The 20,454-nt window shown below is 26.8% G+C and overlaps 1 protein-coding gene across 1 annotated transcript; it reads right to left on the bottom strand.

Moving 5' to 3' along the window:
• Window positions 1-12,696: 12,696 nt before the first annotated feature.
• On the bottom strand, window positions 12,697-15,035 carry LOC108321543 (tetraspanin-8). The gene is made up of 2 exons (XM_017553320.2): window positions 14,400-15,035; window positions 12,697-13,189 (listed from the first exon to the last, which is right to left on the bottom strand). Exons 1-2 carry the CDS (start codon window positions 14,904-14,906, stop codon window positions 12,893-12,895), a joined length of 804 nt encoding a protein of 267 aa, XP_017408809.1. The 5' UTR covers window positions 14,907-15,035; the 3' UTR covers window positions 12,697-12,892.
• Between the last annotated feature and the right edge of the window lie 5,419 nt (window positions 15,036-20,454).

Genomic DNA, 20,454 nt, shown 5'->3' on the forward strand with positions numbered 1-20,454 from the left:
TTCACAAATCTTCTGGCTTGGAATTTGAAGAAGATTTTTTAACATCATAGATAATATAATACATTTAAGATAATAACAATATAACAGATAATTTTTATTATGATTTGATTTTATTAATATTCCATAAAGAAAAGCATTTAATTATGAGATTTGAAACGAATAAAAATCCCGTGGAAAGGAATGCACGAATAAGTAAAATTAATATAGGAAGAAAGAATTTAAATATACAATAGAGTTTTACTAATGAATAAATAAATCAACATACAATAATTTCTTATTTAATCAATCACTTTATATTTAAATGCTATACATAAGTATTTTTAAAAACTTAAATAAAAAAGTATCATTACAGTAATTCTACTTAACTTCAAAATAACAATTATCTTTATTTTGTGAAGATGCACGTGAAAATGTAAAAATAATAATAATCTTTGTCATACAAGTTCTTGCACTAAAGTATATATATACCTTTTTTTAAGTGTAAAGTGAAAATAAATAAATATTTATACAATATATAATAGGATTTTTTTCACGTGTATATATTTTTTTTACAAAAATAACTCTTTAGAATAACTATTTCTTTTATTCTGAAAATGCATACACATATCCATTATTATTTTTCTTGAAACTTTTTCATCTTATTTTTATTTTTTAGTATTTTAGATTATAATTTTGTAATCACTCCGTTTAACTTTTAAAAAATCTTTCTTTCTTTTATAAACTTAATTATATTAAAATATTGAGTTTTTTTTAATTTTTTAAAAATACAAACACACTGGGTAGGTTTTCACTAAAAATAAATAATAAATAATATATATTTCTTTGTATCATATTATATATATATATATATATATATATATATATATATATATATATATATATATATATAGATAGATAGATAGATAGATAGATAGATAGGTAAGAGGTTATTAGTTAATTGTAAAAAAATTGTAAATTATACAAGCCGTGTTAAATTTGTTTGAAGTCCGACAACTCCTTTGACTTACTATTTAAAGAAGATACAAAAATTTGAAAATATATTAATCGACATTTTTGTCGTTATTCTTTAAACTTTTGTGATTTTTTACTTAAGCATTCTATTAATTATTTCAATGTTGAGATAACGTCCTTAGACTTAATTACTATTATCTGTTTTGAAGTGTAAAATTTTTGTTATGGTTTACATTAAAAAATATCTCAAATAACTGAAAGAAAAAAGTTTATTTAAATTGTTTTTAAATGTATATGAAATTATTAATTGTATCTTCACATATTTAAGTATTTCTCTTTAGATAATTATAACTTTTGTTTATTTGAAGGTTTCTCCTAATTTTTTAATTTTTTATGATTTTTTACTAGTTATTACATTACCAAAATATTCAATTGTTTTAGTTAATCTATTAAAAAAACATTTAAATTCGTTAATGTTATAAGGTGTGTTTGCCATTCTCTTTTAAGAAGATTATAAATGCACGAGTCAGTTTTAAAACTTTATCATAATGCACTGATGAGGTAATTTCCTTATTTGTTATATATCACTTCTATAACTATTATTAAACTGTAATAATTATTTATAACATTATTTCTATAATGATTTTCAAGATTCTAATTTGTTTTTTCTAAGATGTAATCTTAAAAAGTTACTTAGTTTGTGTTTGGTTTTGAAACTGGATTTGAGAAAAAAAAAGATATAAAAATGATGCTATTTGGATTAAAAACAATGGTGAAAAATAAAATTAAATATTACCAAAGTTGATGAATGACGTGATAAGTTTAATTAATAAAAATTATATTTTAATTAATAAAAGTGAAAAATTAAAATTTTAAACTTAAACATAAAATATAATTAAATGTAAATTATGTTAAAATCAAATATGAATTATAATTTTAAATTGATGAAATTATATTAAAATAAAATAAAATAGATAAAAATTAAGTTAAAATAAATTGTGGCTAAACAATTTAAATAAATTATTATTATTATTACACCTTTTTAATAAATTATTAAGTTAACACTATTACTCACTAAATTAATCAACTTTTTTAATAAGCACAAATCACTTGTCGTTATCATAATTATATTGAAGGATACCTTCTAATAGAAATGGAAAAAAGAAACACACACATGTATAAGTGTGATAATTGAATACACTGATAAAATAATAAAGAAAAACGGTATGTAGTGAGATATATTTAGAACAAAGGAAAATGAGTTCATAACAATCACTCGTACATAAATAGATTTTTAATTTAATTAGTAGTTTCAAATTTAAATTCTATATATACAAATGGGTTAAAAAATCATTGTAATCTTATTAGTTCGTGATTGTAATTCTTTTAAGACTACAAAAGAAAACCAGAAATAAACTCTTTTTTTAAACAGAGGAAATGACACGTGAGACAAGTTCTGTCAGACTAATGTATCTGTCCTCATTTCAGGATAAATGCATTTCATGTTTGGTGAAAATAATAGAATAATAAAAAAAAATAAAAATGATAACTAAAATGACTAATGTATCATTTTCTTCTTTCATTGTGTTAATCATATTGGTTATACATAAATTTCTTCTTATTCTTTATTCTTTAATTTTTTATGATTTTTTTATTAGTTATTATATGACTAAAGTATTCCATTGTTTTGGTTAATCTATTAAAAAACATATAAATTCATATATATATATATATATATATATATATATATATATATATATATATATATATTAAGGCGTGTTATTCTCTTTTAAGAAGATTATAAACGCAAAATTCAGTTTTAAAACTTAATCATAGATTCATAGTGTACTGATGAGATAATTTCCTTTACTGTATATTTTATTAGCCAATGCAGTATTTCTTATCATAAATACTTGTTTCTTTTTCTTCTTTTTTTACCATCTTTATCTCCACATTTATTCTTACCAATCAACACTTTTCTTATTATTATTCTTCCCATTATCATAAATACATAAATAGATTTTTAATTTAATTAGTAGTTTCAAATTGAAGTTCCAAATATACAAATGGGTTAAAAAAACCATTCTGATCTTATTAATTCATGACTGTAACTCATTTAAGAGTCTAAAAAAAACAAAAAAATGACACTTTTTTGACGCAGAAGAAATGACACTTGAGTCAAGTTCTGTCAGACTAATGTATCTATCCTCGTTTCAGGGATAAATGCATTTCATGTTTGGTCTATCAATTATGATAATGTGGAAATAGTAGAAGAAAATGCAAAGAAAATTATAATTACTGTTGTACCATCTTCTTTCTTTCAATTTACTCATTTTAATATGATAAAACTTCTGTTAAAACACCCTGATCAGATATCTTTAAAGTGGTCAGCAAAATTCTTTAACAAAAGTAATTATTACATATGATAATGTTTTATATACCAATATATATATATATATATATACATATGTAATACCAATGCGATTAATATCTTATATCTTTAATAATGTTTTATATACATTTATATAATAAATAATTTACTTAATTAGGCTTAAGTCTCTCGTAAAAAAAAGTCTTTATTTACTTTTTTTTTTCATTGAGTGACATAACTAATATTTTGTCTAATAATTTTATTTTTTATTCTGTTTACATTTCACAATATTAATTTATATTAAATTTAAAATCTCATTTTTAATTTTGCTGAAATAAAAAAGATAACATTCACATAATTCAAATAACTCAAATAATGTAAAAATTGAATAGTAAGAAAAAGAAGACCCAACATATAATAGAGTTTTATAACTAACATCATATAATTTTAAGTTTTTGTGATTAAATGTGATATCTCTTTCTTATTTATCTCCTCTTAAAAATTTAATAAACTGGTGTGGTGACCTTCAATAAAAAAGTAAGGTAAGTTTGTCCCCTAATGATATTATAAAAAAAGTTTTATCAATTTTATAAATGTGAATTTTTTAAATGCTTTTTATGTATAAAAATAAATAATAAATATATAAAATTACAGAGACACCAACTCATTCTTCAAACAATGATTGAATGATTTGATATTTAATTATTCTTTTTTTTTCTAATTAATAATTTGAGGTTTAAATCATAACTATATTAAATATTAGGTATTTGAAGAAAATTTTATTTTCTATATTACCGTGATATAAATTATCCTTTGTCCTTAAAAGCTACATGTGGTAAGATGAAAAAAGCAGCAATAATGACATTTGACCCTTGATGTTAAGACAAATTGTGTGTGGTACCAATGTATCCACCCTTATTCTAAGGAAATGTACATCTCATTTTGATGTAGGGATGTGCATCTCATTTTCATGTGTATGTGTAGCACAATTATGTTAAGATGGAAGAAATAAATCAATAGAAAGAAAAGAGAATAAATAAATAAATGTCATAGTTGTGTTCGTACAAGAGATTGTATATTTTATTACAAACAACTTATCCATTTTTAAAATTTAAATGAATATCTCATATACGTAAAGAAAAATCAAATCATGCAGGAAAAAATTACAAAATCCCATATTTTTTTTTTCAAATTTATAATTTAGTCCGTATAGATTCTATCTAAAAGATTATTTTTAAAATTAAAAATATGAAACCTTCAATATATTTAAGTTCTAAAGTACATATTAAAATATTTTTTATGTACATATTAATAATGATTAAAATTGAATTAAATATATTTTTAGTCAATAAATTATTATATAAAATTAAATTTTGTCTAATATCAAATTTTGATCTAAATTTATTTTTTAAACTTTAAAAATGAATTAATATAATTTTCATACCAAATAATATTAAAGACTTGCAAATGTGATCACATGTGTATGTTCATGTGTGTGTTCATGTGTTAATACATGTATGTTCTTATAGGTAAGTGACATACATTGCTTGTTAGAGAGGCAAATATTTCAAATCATTTAATAATGAGAATTAAATTAACTCATTATTAAATTTAAAAATATTAAAAGTTTGAGACACAACAAAATCTTATTTTATGCGAAAATTAAATAATTAAAAATATATTTAATTTTTTAAAATTAAAAAAATGTTTCCTAATTAATATTAAATGATTTTGCTTGACTAATAGAAATATTCTACCGATCATATATATTGTCCATATCATATAAAAATATAAATTAATATTTTATTGTTTATAAGAACATAGAATAAAAATAAAAATAAAAATATTTAAAATTTTATTTTATTTTCTTGTAATTTTGCATGTTTATTAACTTATTTTCTATTTCTTTTATATAAAGATATAACTTAAATGTTTTTATTACATTATAAGTAAAAAAAAAAATTATAATGTATCACTACTGTTCATGAACTGTTTTTATAAAAAAAATGTATTTAACATTACATATATTTTGATAAAGGATAAAAAAGGAGAAAATTAATAACCAATATTTTGAATATAAATAAAAATCTATTAATTTTTTTAATTATTATTTTATTTCATTTAACTTTATTATTTGTACTTCAAAAAAATTATTACATAAAAAATAAAAATTAAAAAAACAGTATAAAATCATCAACATAATACATTTTCAAGTCAAATTATATAATGATGATTGTGTAGAAAAAAATTAAAAATATATTATTATGCCATCTTTGATTAGTTTCCCGATATTACTACAAGATTTCTAGGAACATAGAATGAGAAGAGGAAAAATCTTATTTAGAGAGGAAAGGAAAAACAAAAATGGTGAATTGGTATGCATTTTCCTTCCAATTCTGAAATAATAAAGGTTGAAAGAAACAACAATGTTATGGAATAGAATAAACACTAATACAAGAATAACAGGTCATTTGTTGACACTGTTTGTTATACAGGCATGGTATGTTTTTGGACGCCTATTTTTTTATATTCAACTTTTGGGCTGCTGAATCATGGATTATATTGTACATGTGAAAACCATGATGGCAAGCTGAACTAGATATGAAAATAAAAACGTAATTTGTATTAGACTATGAATTTAAATTATATTCTTTGATCAAAGTGACGTTAATATATATATATATATATATATATATATATATATATATATATATATATATATATATATGAATTTATATGTTTTTTAATAGATTAACTAAAACAATGGAATACTTTATGATTGTATTGTTTGAAATAAATAAAAACATAAATGAATGATTGAATTTTATTTTTGTATATTAATTGCTATATGTTAATATATATTTATATATTTGGATGTACACAAGTATTCCAAACTCATAATCCAGATAAAATGTGTATATAAGTATTTGAATAATTTTTGTTAACTTTTGATTTTTCTTTATATGGATGGATGATTTTTTATAAGCTTTAAGAGAAATTCTCGTATATAAATTATTAGAAAAACTTCAGGTCATGGAATTGGAACTCCTTTCATGTTTGCTAACAACTTTTTGATTGGTTTATTTTCGTGGGATTTGATGAACTAATAGATCTCATAAATGTTACATATGTATGATTACATGCAACAAAAAAAAGGTATTTAATGATGTGAACAATTTTATAAAAAAGGTATTTAATGATGTGAACAATTTTATAGCTAAGAATTTTTCTATCATTAGCACACAAAAATTTTAAGTACGTTATTTTGAATTTTTTACTTTTGATATTTGTCTAATGTTATAACAAGGAATGTAAATTTATGTTGAATACCACCAATAATTAATGTAAACTTATCCATATTTTACTGAATAATGTTGAATGTTATGCATCCAATAAAATGAATATTTTTGAATTTTACAGTTTTGTGTATTTTGATCAACTTGAATAAGAGTTAGTGGATATAGAAGCTAAACTTAAAACAAAGATTTGACCACTCATAAAGAAGATTGAGGTGTGTAGATTCAAGGATATTAAAACAGAAATTCATCCCTTGTTTATTCCTTACTTATTATCCCTTTGTTTTTTAAGTACCTTTGAACATGTACAATTCAATCTTTGTTTTGAGTGGCTTAACTTTTGTTTTAAATTTGACTTTGTTAATAGTTAACTAAAACACGTTAAAAAAACTAATTTCTTTATAACTTTTTTTATTGGTTAAGAAAATGAGCCAAAGTAAGAACCACAGTTATGGTATAAAAAATAATATTCACATAAAGTCATGACTGAATTTCTCAAAAAAACAGTCACAATCACAAATAAAAATAAAAACTTTAGTAAATAAACCTCAACAACAAAATCAATCAGAAAGAAGTACTCCACATGATAGAACCATCATTAAAGAAGAAGACTTGTTCAAAAGTATCACCAAACCACCATCATTTCGTCGCGATGAAATCCTAAGTTGGAAAAGTATTTTTATGTGTTTGTTTTTTGCCATTAGAATGAAAGAAGAACTTGTAGATGTACATATAAGAAGAAATTAAAGTTGAATCACTTATGAACGATCTAAACGAGATAATTTACATCATACGTGGATAACCTAAGATAACTTATCTTAGTTTGACATAAAACCATTTTACTTATTTATAAAAAAATAATCACTATACATTATATTTATTATTTTTACTTTAAACATAAATAAGTCAAAGATGTTTTTTTGTGTTAGTGTAAAAAAGTGACCCTTAATCATATTAGTGATAAATAAATAAAAATCAAAGGCAAACCTATATGGAACCACCTTAGAATTTTTAGATAAAGTATGTATTAACATAGAGGATCAAACTTCTACTCTTTCATTATTATGAGTTTTGATATACTTCCACTTTTAGGATTATACAGATAGTATTTTTTTTTATCAAAATCTAAAATTTTATCAAACACATTTTACTTTTTTGGCTCTAGAAAGATGGGTTTCTTATAAACCAAGTTTAATATTTTCACGCATATTTAGTTTCGTGTGACTGAAAAAGTTCATAATACTATTGAAACGAAGACACCACGTCTCTCCGCTGTTTTGCATAACACAGGTACCACTAATTTAATAGAAAGAGACAGAGAGAAAAATACAAGATGAGAAAGGATGAAAACATCGTATAGGTAGAGAAATATAGTTATATTTATACGTTATGGACAAAGAAGGGAATGGAACTTGAATAGTGTTGTGTGGTTGACGTCACGTGAGGAAAATGCATAATGGACCACCCAAGAGCTAATGGAATTTCACTCATTACTCTGTGGAAATAATCTCCTTAAAAGATTTCCTTATCCACAACATGTTCAATGACTTCAGCCATCAATGTAACTTTATTTCAACACTTCCATCAAAACTCAGAATGACACCATTTTCACCATCAACATACACCTTCAACCACGCAAAAAATAATTAAAATTAGGTCCAATGATTTCTTTCATTTCATTTGATGACCTTTTTTTTTTTAATTTAATTTTGTTATTTTAAATTTTTTCAATTTGATTTCACCTTTTTCTAAGAACTAATATAATTTTTTCATCAAATTAATTATAAGAATATTACAGTAACGATGTGCTATATAAACAATGAATGACAAATGACGTAAATAATAAATGATGACTTCTTAATAAAACAATGATGGCCAGGTGTTAATGCGGTAACATCATTACAAGAAGGAATTACGTTGCTTATTTTTTATAAATAAACTAAGTAAGAACATTTAAAATACTGGAACAAAATTAAAAATTATTAGAAATAACAATAGAAAAGATATCAAGCCTTAAAATTAGAGAAAAAAAAATAGAATGTTCAGAAAAAAAAAATGCGAATGCTCTATCCCAAGCTATACTTGTAAAATTGAAACTAAGAGGTTAAGCTGATAAACTTGAAGTTAAGTTTAATAAGTACTGCCAAAGACAAAGTAATAACACTTGAAGTTAACATTTGAATTGTTGATCCAAGTCTTGCTGTTTCCAACCTTATTCTTTAGCATTTGCACATACTCAAGGTGAATGTTATATAAACTGTAGAGAAATTTGTTTCTTTTTACACTTTAAATATACGGATATGCTGCATTGTATAATTTATATGACTTTTGAAATATGGGTTCGTTGCTGACCGGCCTTGAACCCGTCTAAAAGGAGGCAGGCCCAAGTCAAAGGCTAGAAGATTGTAAATAAGGAAATTGCTTCCCGCACCACTCAAATGTGCAAAATGTCGTAAATAGTCTTATAGAAATATTAATAATAAACCACAAATATTGAAAAATAGAAATATGAAATATAATAATAAATCACAAATATAGAAATATTACATTTATAGCCTAACATAGGAATTAACATGAGTAACTCTATAAATATTACATTTAGAACTCACAGGTCAACTCGGCCCACCACAAGTTCAACTAAGGTTGGATTTGAAAAATATGAAATTTTTTATATGGGTTAATTTTCAACCCGGATCACCCGGGTTGAACCCGTGGTAAGTCGGATTGGCTCATCAACCTACCTAGCTTAATTTAATTATTTATTATTTTGTATTTCAATATTATTATTAACATTTTTTATTGTATTGTAAATGAGAATAATGAAAAATATGTTTTAAGAGAGAAAAATATTATAAATTTATCCATTCAAACTCTAATTTTATAAATGGACAAGTGACACAAAAAAACCTGTAATTAAGTGAGTCAGTCAACCCGTTTAATCCACCAACCCGTGGTGGGCCGACCCGGATTCAAATTTTTTCGGCTTGTTAATAAATGAGCCGTGTTTGGTGGCTCACTAAGTAGTTAACCCGTGATGGATAGGATCAGATTAGATCGATTGACCTGTTTTAACAACAATAATAACAAGGATACACCATGGGAGATTCAAGTCTGATTCTTACTGCGTTCCTTGTTAAATAAAAAAATATAAACCAAGCAAAAACAAAACGAGAATGCTACAAGCAAAAACAAAAACAAAAAGTAAAAAGTTTTGAATAGCATAAGACAAATTTCAATCACCATTCAAGTATGATAAATCATAAAGTCTATCTTCCAAGATTATTTATTTCTTCCAATTTAGTCTCTCTTTTTTTTTTAAACTTGTTCAGGAATTCAGCGAAGATAATCTATAAAACAGTAAAGTTTAATGTCAACATTAGATACATTTCACAATCATGAAAATACTTTTGTTTCGTTACTTCATATTAATACATATAAATAAGTGTATATTAAAGAATTAAACACCAAATATATTAAGATAATGGACTAAATATATAGCACAACCTCAAGATGTATAATTGTGGGTGAGTTTCAAAATCTTAAAAAAGTTTAGACTCGACTATGATTTCCTGATAGCCAAAAATATTTTCAATAATTTCGACTATCACAACGAATTGAAATACAATCACATAACTAGTTCAGAGTTAATCATTTAATGTAAAGTAATTTTAAAAACAATAACATATAAATTTACAACTAGGATTCTCAAAAAATTAATATAACCAATTTTGAGTACAAATCAACATTTTCACATTGTCAAGAAGAATAAAACTTCTATATTTCAAAAACACAGGTCCACCTTTGCTAAAAGTTGACTCTGATGTCACTGTAGTAATAAAAATATTAGACACATATATCGAGCCATTATAGACAATATAGCAAACTTTTTTCTCATTAGTCTTCCAATATTTGATCACATCAAAATCTTCAATGTCTTCATCATTATCTATTGTTGGTTCTTCTAAATAAGCATTTATTTAGGTCTTGCCAATGATAAATTTTGATTCATTCTGATACGTTTTAAAATCCTATTATGCATTACATATTAATTATCAAAATAAAACTAGAAAAAATGAAAATAGTGAACCCTAGGTATATAATGCTTACCAAAATAATCATTGATTTGTTCAACTTTCTGTCTTTGATATTAAACTGAGACATGAAAATGAAGTGAGTACTTGATCGGGAAAGAGAAACACTAGGGACAGACAAGTTCTTTACATATTCTTTAAACAACCTTTTGAATTTCTCTAACACTTTATTTGTTTTCTTTATATAGGTCAGTGTTAATATTGTGAAGCTTAATTTAGTCATACATTACTTAGTATTGTGAGATATTGTTCTTTGTTTAGTTGTATAAGCAATTTCTGTAAAGCTTTAAAGATACACCAAAATAAATACACTTCCTACTAAAGTGTGGATGTATACTGAACTACATTAAATTTTTGTGTAGTTTATTTCTCTTATTTTATTGTCTTGTTCCTACTAACGTTATAAAATCAACCTCTATTGTGAATCAAGAATAACTCAAAAAGCTACCCAATACTAAGGCTCCCACAAGTAACTTATCATAAATCTTTTGATTGATTTTTGGTGTCATTAACTTTCTTTTTTGATAAAGATTTAGATCCACATCTTCAAGTTTGCAAGACATCTTTTCTTTAGGTAACTGAGTGCATACATGTAAAAAAAATAGGTTCCATTATTGTCATTGTATCGTACAACATCCCCAATCCACAAAACTCCAATAGTGAAACAAAGAACCGGAGTTGTTGATTGATAAACAAAAGAAAAATATCACATAAAGTAGTTGAAAGAAACTCTAACTTCATCCACAATTATTTTCTTCAACCACTCGATCATCGTTGCTATCGTCGCTTATTTAACCGTGTGTGCTACTGTTGAACTCGACCAAAGATGGTGAGTTGGGGAATGTGATGTTTTCTTTGAAGAAAAAAAAAACCATTTGCAGAGATACAATTTTGAACGAAGAAGATTAATCTGTCTCTAGTCCTGTCCTGACACACTTCATGGGATTTTGAAAACTTTGAAAAGTCTCCTTTGTGGATCAAGAAAATGAGATCTAATTTTCAGCCAAGAGAACCAAAAAAACAATTCCATATTTCCTCTCTAACTTTCACAAACCATCACCTCAACCAACATTTATCAGAGTAATCTCTCCACGTAAAAGTATACCACAAACCACCTTCTCCATTAATTTCAATAAAACTCACAAAGACGAAACTGAAATTCCAAAAAAACGAGGAATGGAGGTAGAAATTGATGGGGATGAGGAAGCAATTGCCTTGTATATAAATTCATCACAAACATTTTTTTATCTGTACAGTGTATAAATTCATCATAGAAAACTTTTATCATATTTAAATAGTATGATTAAAGTTATTAAGGGATAAGGATCCTAAAATTTTATTAATTCATTTACACCATGTTTTTATAAAATTTTAGTCAACCATTAATTACTTTTTGTAGTTTTTATTTAAGTGAAATTAATGACATAAGCTTTCCATCTTGGGCAGGAAAAGAAAAAGTTGAAAATGATGCTGCAAAATAAAATATATCACTATTTTAAAAGAATCAAATTAATTTACATTGAAAAGAACTAGATATTTCTTAAACGGTCAAGCATCAAAATCATAGAAATAAAACAAAAAGTATAATATGATAAGTCATTAATCACAATAACCAACAAAACAATTTCGCTTTGTGGACGAATTAGATAGACACATTTCAATTTTGTTTTTTATTTCAAGTTAACGATATCCTCCATTTTTAAAATTGAATTGAAATTGTGTAGATTCACATATTTATTTAAAATTATATAATTTTTGAAATTTAACCAATTTAATTTATAAAAAAAGTAAGTAAAAATTACGCAAATGAGAGATTTCAATATACAATTTAAAATATAGAAAAAATTAATTAATTAAAAAAGCTGAATTAAACTAAATAAAAAACTACTTTAAACCATGAATGATGTAGAGGGTGAAGATTCAGTTGTTGCCACTACATTATGAGAATGTTGCAGCAGAAGGGAATGCAGTGTCCAAAAGTAATATCTACGTACAGATGTTACTAAGAAATGCGATAAAAAAAACTGAGCAATTTACACAATAGTCTGTGCTTAAAATAGTATAATCCAGCATTTTATAAAACTCACTAAAAAGTAAAAAATCAAGCATATAAACCAAATTGCCTAGCACATTCATGAACAGGGTAATAGAATAGTAATAAGTGAATAATCAAATGAACCTAACTAATATCTCTTCCAATTCTCCTGCCTGTTATTCCTGAAAGCACAACAACCTATGGAGTAGACAATAACGAGGAAGACCAGGACTACGATGTTAATAACAGCCACCTTCTTCCAATCAGTCTTCAGGTTTTGCAGTAAGCCAGCCTTGCATGATTGGCAATCGAAGCACAGAATGTTGGGATCGTTATCCCAAGTAGTACAATCAGGGTTGTTCAGAGTAGCATTTGCGGTCTTTGTCCATGTAGTTGGATTCACATAGGTAAAATTGCACTCATCAGCAGGCTTACAACAACCGGACTGCACAAACCATCCAACAAATGCAAGTTAAAGTATAAGCACAGAGCTCTTTTGTGTGTCACACAAAGAAATTCAATGAGAATAAATCATGTTCAGTGCATAAGTATAACTATTTATATGTCTACAGTACCATATAAGAATCTCTCATGTAGGAAAATTCTTGTGTCTTTGAAGACTGATATTCTCTTTCTCTTTTTAAAAGAAAATTTTGACCAAGTGGATCCCATTTTTAGATCCAATAGTGGATATGTTCTCTTGTAGTGTTCACATGCTATGCTACAATGAACCAAAGATTATTTACTGGCAAGAAAAGTGCACATAAAATCATGCAGGATGAAGGGCATCAGGATGTAAAATGGGAACAACTTTTTAGCTCTCCGTAGGCAGCAGTACTGGCATCAGTCAATTCCTATTTTAAAATGGCACACTAGAATGCCAAAAAGTGCGACAAAAAATACATTGGGAATTAGAAAATAAAGCAAAAGAACACAGCCTTTTCAGATGGAAGCCAATCCCAGTTAAAAAGATCCCCTTTCAAAAAGACACCAACTTGAATACTCTACGAGACTACGACTATAAAATACATATTATCTTAAAAATTTGATCTGACGAAAGTTCACTTTTTCCAGAAAACTACTCATATTGAAACTAGCATTCGAGAGTGTAAGGAGACAAAAAAAATCTTAAAGGAGGTGGGCCAAAGGGCACACATATTTTAAGTTTATAGTAAAACACAAACTAAACCAAGAAGTATGTGGTCTAATAAAGATAACCAGATTTCAAAAAACAAAAAGCTAGTTACAATTCTCTATTTTTGCCGCTGTTTAATGAGAATCAAGATTTCACACAAGGAGGTGAAACTCTAGAATTACCATGAGATAAACCTCATCCAAAAGATTATGATCTAATCATAGGACAGCGAAATTAGGACAATTTCTTTACTTATTTTATTTATAACTAACAAATTAATTAATGACAAATAAACTTTTATCTGTAACTTATATTCATTTTTTATGAAGCTAAACAAGAAAGAAAAATAAAACACCTAAACAATTATGAATTAACTTTTTTCTCATTATGAAGCAGTCACAACTGAAAAACAGGATCTTGATCGAAAACCAGATCTTGCACGAACAAGCTGAAATTTTGGCAACAACCCAGAAAAAGGATTAAGGAAAACAAAATAAAATTGAGAAGAGGAGAAAGAAACCTGAAGCGCGGAGAGGTTCTCGGTGTAGAAGTCAGGAAAGGTGTCGTTTAGGAACTTGTTTTGGAATTCAGTACAGACTTTCCCAGACTGTAAGCAACTCTTGATCCTGTTCCACGTCTTAGGGTTGTTCACCCTTTTCTGCAACCAATTGGAGTAATCCCCGAGCCTATACTCCTTATAGCCTCTCTTAGACACGGCCTCACCAGCGCCCTTGTTGGTGACAACGAAGGCGAAGATGGTGAAGGCGAAGAGAATAACGATGAGCAAGAACATCACGAGCAGGTAGACCCAGAGTAGCCATGTCACGCGACAGCACGCGCCGATGAGGCCAGCGAGTGAAACAACCAACAGGAAAACACCGATTGCGATCACCGGCTTCTCCAGCCACCGATCGCACTCGGTGCTGGCGTGCTTGCTGAGCCACACTCCGCCCCCCAGGATCGGGATGGAGAGGAGGAAGGTGAGGAAATTGAGGAGTCCGATAATGTTGTTGCTGAAGCGAACCATGGTGAAGAAAGTGTTTGGGGAATAATGATTGTTGTGTAAGGAGTATTTGAGAGTGAAGGTGGTGAAGGTTTATTTGTGTGTGGGCGCGTATATATGTGTTTGTGTGCGCGTCATGTTTGTTGTGAGTTCTAACTGTTTGACAATTCCGGATCTTATTTGCACACGCCACTGTTCACGCGATTTCGCCGTTTGAGGAAAAAAGAGGCATTGGGCTTAATTAATTTCGTTGAACGCGTTCTTTTCATTTCTTGAACCAGTACATTTAATTGGAAAATAAAAAAAAATTAGAGTGATTTAATTGGAAAATAAAAAAAATAAAAAGAGGAAATGTATATTTAAGAACTATTCTAAAAAAAATTATTTACCAAATTAAATGACAAAACCATTTTATTATCATTTGATTTCATAGGCTTGATTGTAATTTTATATCTTTTTCTCTCTTCTTTTTTGTCAGGGTTTAATGGATGACTCGAGTTATTATTATAATAGAAACGAGTTTATTATTGAGTATGTACGGGCCTGCAAGTTCTCTTTTCAATTTTACATGCATCCACGTGTTGATAATTATTTTTTTCAAGTAACTAAAATACAAATAATTGGTTATAATAAATATGTAATTAATTATGCAATCAGACAATATTATGGCATGTAAATTGATTGTAGATTATCACTTTTGGCATTTTTCTATCACCATATATACTTGGTCTTTTATTGAGTATGTGAATATTTTATGAATAATATGTTGGATATAAGTAAAAGAAGTGATATGTGTTGATATGAATATGAGATAAAATAAGTAAATTTTAAATTTAATTTTTAATTTATATATTATAAATTAATTTTATTTTAAATTAATGTAGAATTTTCAATGACATGTCAAACATATGTTTACTAAGCTAACATGGAAGATATTTTGGAGTTTATGTAAGGTGTGTCTCATTAGAAGTGTTTATAAGGTTCATGTCGATCCCATATGTCGGGGTTGTTGAGAATATTAGTTAATGTTGAATTTTTGTAGTGTGACTCTTTGTGGAGTGCGTGTGTCATATTAGACTGGTTTACAAAATCCTTTCAATGGTACCAAATTGTCATACATAAATATTTGAACATCTTTTTATTGATACATGAGAATGTTAGAAGCTGAAATTTAGTAACAATTAAACGGTAAAAATTGACGATGTTGAAGTACCAAAATAGTATTAAAAAAAGCGTCACTTTTTCAAAAGTGGAGAAAGAAAAATTGAAAGAGAATAGGTAACCAAATTCAACTGCCACGGAAAGGCAGTTGTAATGTAGCAGAAAAATTATGATGCAAAAAGAAAAACACTTGGCTAATAGAATGGCTGATGAAACTGACTAATTCACGTTTGATTATGGAAGTGCGAAAGTAGCGCAGCTTGTTCAGAAAAGTTACTTGTGTAATAATTTAGAATTTTATTAAATTGAATTAAATTGGGGTGCACCAAACACAGAGGACCCGGTCAAATAATGGATTTATTAAATGAAATTAGTAAGTTGAAAATTTACTTTTAGGAATTGCCTTAAGTCTCATCTTCTGTGGGTTGACCGTAACCGTAGGGTGGTTTAGAAGTTGAGTCAGCGACTCGCTTTCACCACACCTTCAATAAATGTCCTCGTCACCGCATCCTTATCTTTTACTTCCTTTTTATCTTCATTTTTCTTTATTATAAACAATTTATTCATAAATACAATCAATTTCATAAATGTATAGAATTGACTCATGCAATTGACTCAAACGACCATTTCAAGAAATAATTTTACATTAAAATATATTATAGATGGATTTTTTTATGAAGGTAATATTTTATAGCAAATTTTAATTGACCTAAGAAAAGTTTCTTATCGAATTGCTTTTAGTATTTTGTGTCCGATAGATTATTAAATTACCTTACCAAACACGCATACTGTTTTCATTTGATTCATTTAATAGGACGCGTTATTTCTCAATCCTCAAACATTACTAAAACTTACATTACAAGTCTCAAAATACACTAGTTTAGTAACTTTACCCATTATTCTGAAAACTTTTTATGCAATGGATTTTACATCAACAGTCACGTCTAAAAAACACAATTATACTCAATACTACTGTGATTTGATACTTTATTCACTTTATAGATAATTCTTCCTATTAATATGAAATCAATTTAACATAAAACAATAAATAAGTTTTTAATTCTTTTAACAAAAAGTTATCACACTAATACCAAATAAAAACTACCCCTTACAACATAAAGAGGAAAGTAAAATAAAACTGATTTCCTTTATCTTGAAATTTTCTTGTATGCTAATTAATTTAAAGGTGGAAGATGAAGGGACCAAAATGTCCAAAGAATTCTTTAATCATTTACATTGTGTTTGTTTCCAATTACAGAAACACAACGATGAAACTCAAATTAAAAAACACTTCAATCAAAAGTAGTTTTTGTTTTAAAACTTTCTTTGCATCAATGTGAATATTTGCAACAAAATGAAATATATATACATATATTATATTTTTATATAATTAGTTTTATTTCCATTTTTATAATAAATAATAATTAAAAATATAATAATAAAATTAATAATAATAATAATAATAACAATAGAATCTCATCAATTAAAACATTTTCTTAATTTATCAAAATCATCACATCATTCACACTGACTTTCATCACATATTTATTTATTTTCTTCTCTTAAAATTCATTCCTCCAAATTCATCTTCAAATCCAACCATAAGCTTACAAATTTGATCATTATCACTCAAAAAGTATGAAAGTTGAAGAAAATTAAACTAGGCAAAAGTTCTCTTCTTTAATGCTTTGTACTACCCCATAAAGGTTGAGAATATCAACGAAGGAAGAAAGATAAATGCTCAGAAAAGAAAAGCGAAAGGGTGTTGGGATAATTTTTATATTCACTCTCAACTAACATAATTTTTATCAATAAAATCTAAAAGTTAATATTCAAACATCACATATACAACTTTAAATACCATTCTAGTCAAATTTAAATATTTAAAAGTTATTTTATTTTTATATGAATCCAAACTTCAAAATCCAAAGACTATGTTTGCATGAGATGGGAGTACAGTATACATAAATTACAGAAGACGAATTTGGGATATGAATTGTGTTGTGTGGGTGGAGAGAATTGGTTATGAAACCGATTCTCATTAGTGAGAGTGTGTGAGTTTGGACAAGGCAGAGGAAGAACCGGTTCCTTAAATTTATATATATATATATATATATATATATATATATATATATATATATATATATATATAATAATAATAAATAATTATATATCAATTTTTATTATAAAGATAAAATAATAATCTTATACTTTAATTTATTAAAACATTCTTTAATTTATCATATCAATTAAATCAATCACAAATTTAACCTTTAATTGATTAAATTGAATTTTGAAAGTCTTTTAAAAATTGTTAACTTGTTTAGAATAACAATATTTATAGTTATTTTATATAAAATCAGTGTTTTAAGAACTAGAAGGGTTATCAATAATCGTCCATCACTGTTAAGTCTATTGTTTATTTTTATTTGTTCTCTCTTTCTCCTTTGACTTTACCAAAAAAAGTAACAATCAATTTAAAATAGGTTAGAATAATTTCAATTGACACTTGTAGCAAACAATTTAACTTTAGTCTATAATGAAGAAGTGTCACTAGAGTCACTTCACAATATTTAATTATAATAAAGGAATTTATTTTTGGTGTTGACATTATTGAATTTTTTACTGAAATTCGAAATATAAAAGCGAAGTAGAGGAAATTGGTGTGCAAAATATTTACATAAAACGAGTGAAAATTCAAATAATGATGATAAAAGAATACCACCTCTAATATTGTCTAACCTTATAAATTAAACATAATTTTTCACAAAATTTAAAACCAGAGAATATTTTGTTTTTCAAATTGAAGTACCGAAAGATTTGACGCTCCATATTGAAAATCAAGAAACACAATAAGTCTTTATTAACAAACTTAAAAAAAGATTAAATTTATATGAGAAATGTTAAAATGGACCATTGTAACATCCCAATTATTATAGCATTAAACTATAATAGAGTTCTTACATCATTGATACAATAGGACAGCTGATAGGAGGAGGAGGAATAACAATTTTTCTCATTATTATACAAACCCTCACTCATAATTCAAACTAAAATACAGTTCACACTTAAAACATAGACTAAAATTATAAGGCTCATTCTTATAACTAAGCTTCCATCGATCCTCCATCTAAAGCTTGCTCCACCGGCATATCAGCAACTTCTGCTCCCATCCACTGGATGATCATCGCCAGACAAAATATATAACACAAAATAGCAACCACACAACAGACAAAGCAAGGGTGAGCTAATGCAACATAAAAGGTTATGGTAAATTACATAAATAACTAATTTTCCAACTTACAAGTTAAATTACTCAATAATACAATAAACATACCATACTCATCGTAAATTCACTCATCCAGATAATCGTATGAATATTGAACTCTTAGCTAGTTCTACACTTACAGTGGTACTTTACTCAGCTACATCCTATCCTACTCTGTCCCCCAAATTGGATCTTCCGATATGGATGCACTTATTCGCTAACTCATTTATTCTATCCTACTCTGTCCTCCAAACTGGATCTTCGGATATGAATAAAACCACTGAAGCTACATCCTTCGTACTCTGTCCACCCCACTGTAGATCTTCGGTAAGGATTTCCCACTCTCCATTACATAGCTTTCTCTCTAAGTGAGATCGAGACTATTGAGAGCATAAGAATGAACCCCTAAGTCGGAGTTCCTATATTCATACGTACAGTACTTGACACAAAATCAATAAGGAGTTCCTCCTTGGAACTCTATTCTACACTTTCCATTCATAAATACACATGTCAACATATTATCATCTTTAGTCATATCTTAAGAAAATAACTCTTACATACTCAGACATTTCACATCCTCACAGAAACATCATTTATTAACACATAACTCTTTATGGTCTATTAATTTGAACCCTTAAGTAGTTCAAACAGTTTGGATACCCTCACTAATGGCTCCGGAAGGGGAAAAAACCCCCATATCGACCTAAAGAACGTCCAAAACGGACATCCAGAACTCCCAAAACGTCAAAAACATTAAAACACTAAATTTGTTACGCATAACTCGCTCCAGCGAGTTGACTCATTCACTCAAGCGAATTTACTATTCCAAAATCACGAAAATTCACTTCCCGGACTATAACGACTATTCCTTTCATCATACAGACTTTCTAGACATCCAAAAACTTATCTCCTATCAACAACCCATATCCATCCAAATCTTATAAACATCTAAACTAAACATATAATTAAAAGACAGCGGATAATTAGTACAATCCAAAATTTCCGATCAAAAACCTAGTCTCCTTTTAAATCCATAAACAGATCCAAAATCTTCGATCTACACGTATGCCAAAAAAAAAACTTCCACTGATTCAAAATACTTAATACAAACAAGATCTCTTCAAAATTATCAAAACAGAAGCA

Source organism: Vigna angularis, chromosome 1 (assembly GCF_016808095.1).
Source record: "Vigna angularis cultivar LongXiaoDou No.4 chromosome 1, ASM1680809v1, whole genome shotgun sequence".
In the NCBI taxonomy this organism is placed as follows: domain Eukaryota; kingdom Viridiplantae; phylum Streptophyta; class Magnoliopsida; order Fabales; family Fabaceae; genus Vigna; species Vigna angularis.

What these genes read in the sequence shown, in the direction of transcription:
- LOC108321543 (XM_017553320.2), bottom strand. Translation starts at nt 14,906, where the DNA reads ATGGTTCGCTTCAGCAACAACATTATCGGACTCCTCAATTTCCTCACC. An exon ending in AGAACCTCTCCGCGCTTCAG is followed by an intron (nt 13,190 to 14,399) that starts GTTTCTTTCTCC and finishes TGGTTTGTGCAG; the next exon opens with TCCGGTTGTTGTAAGCCTGC.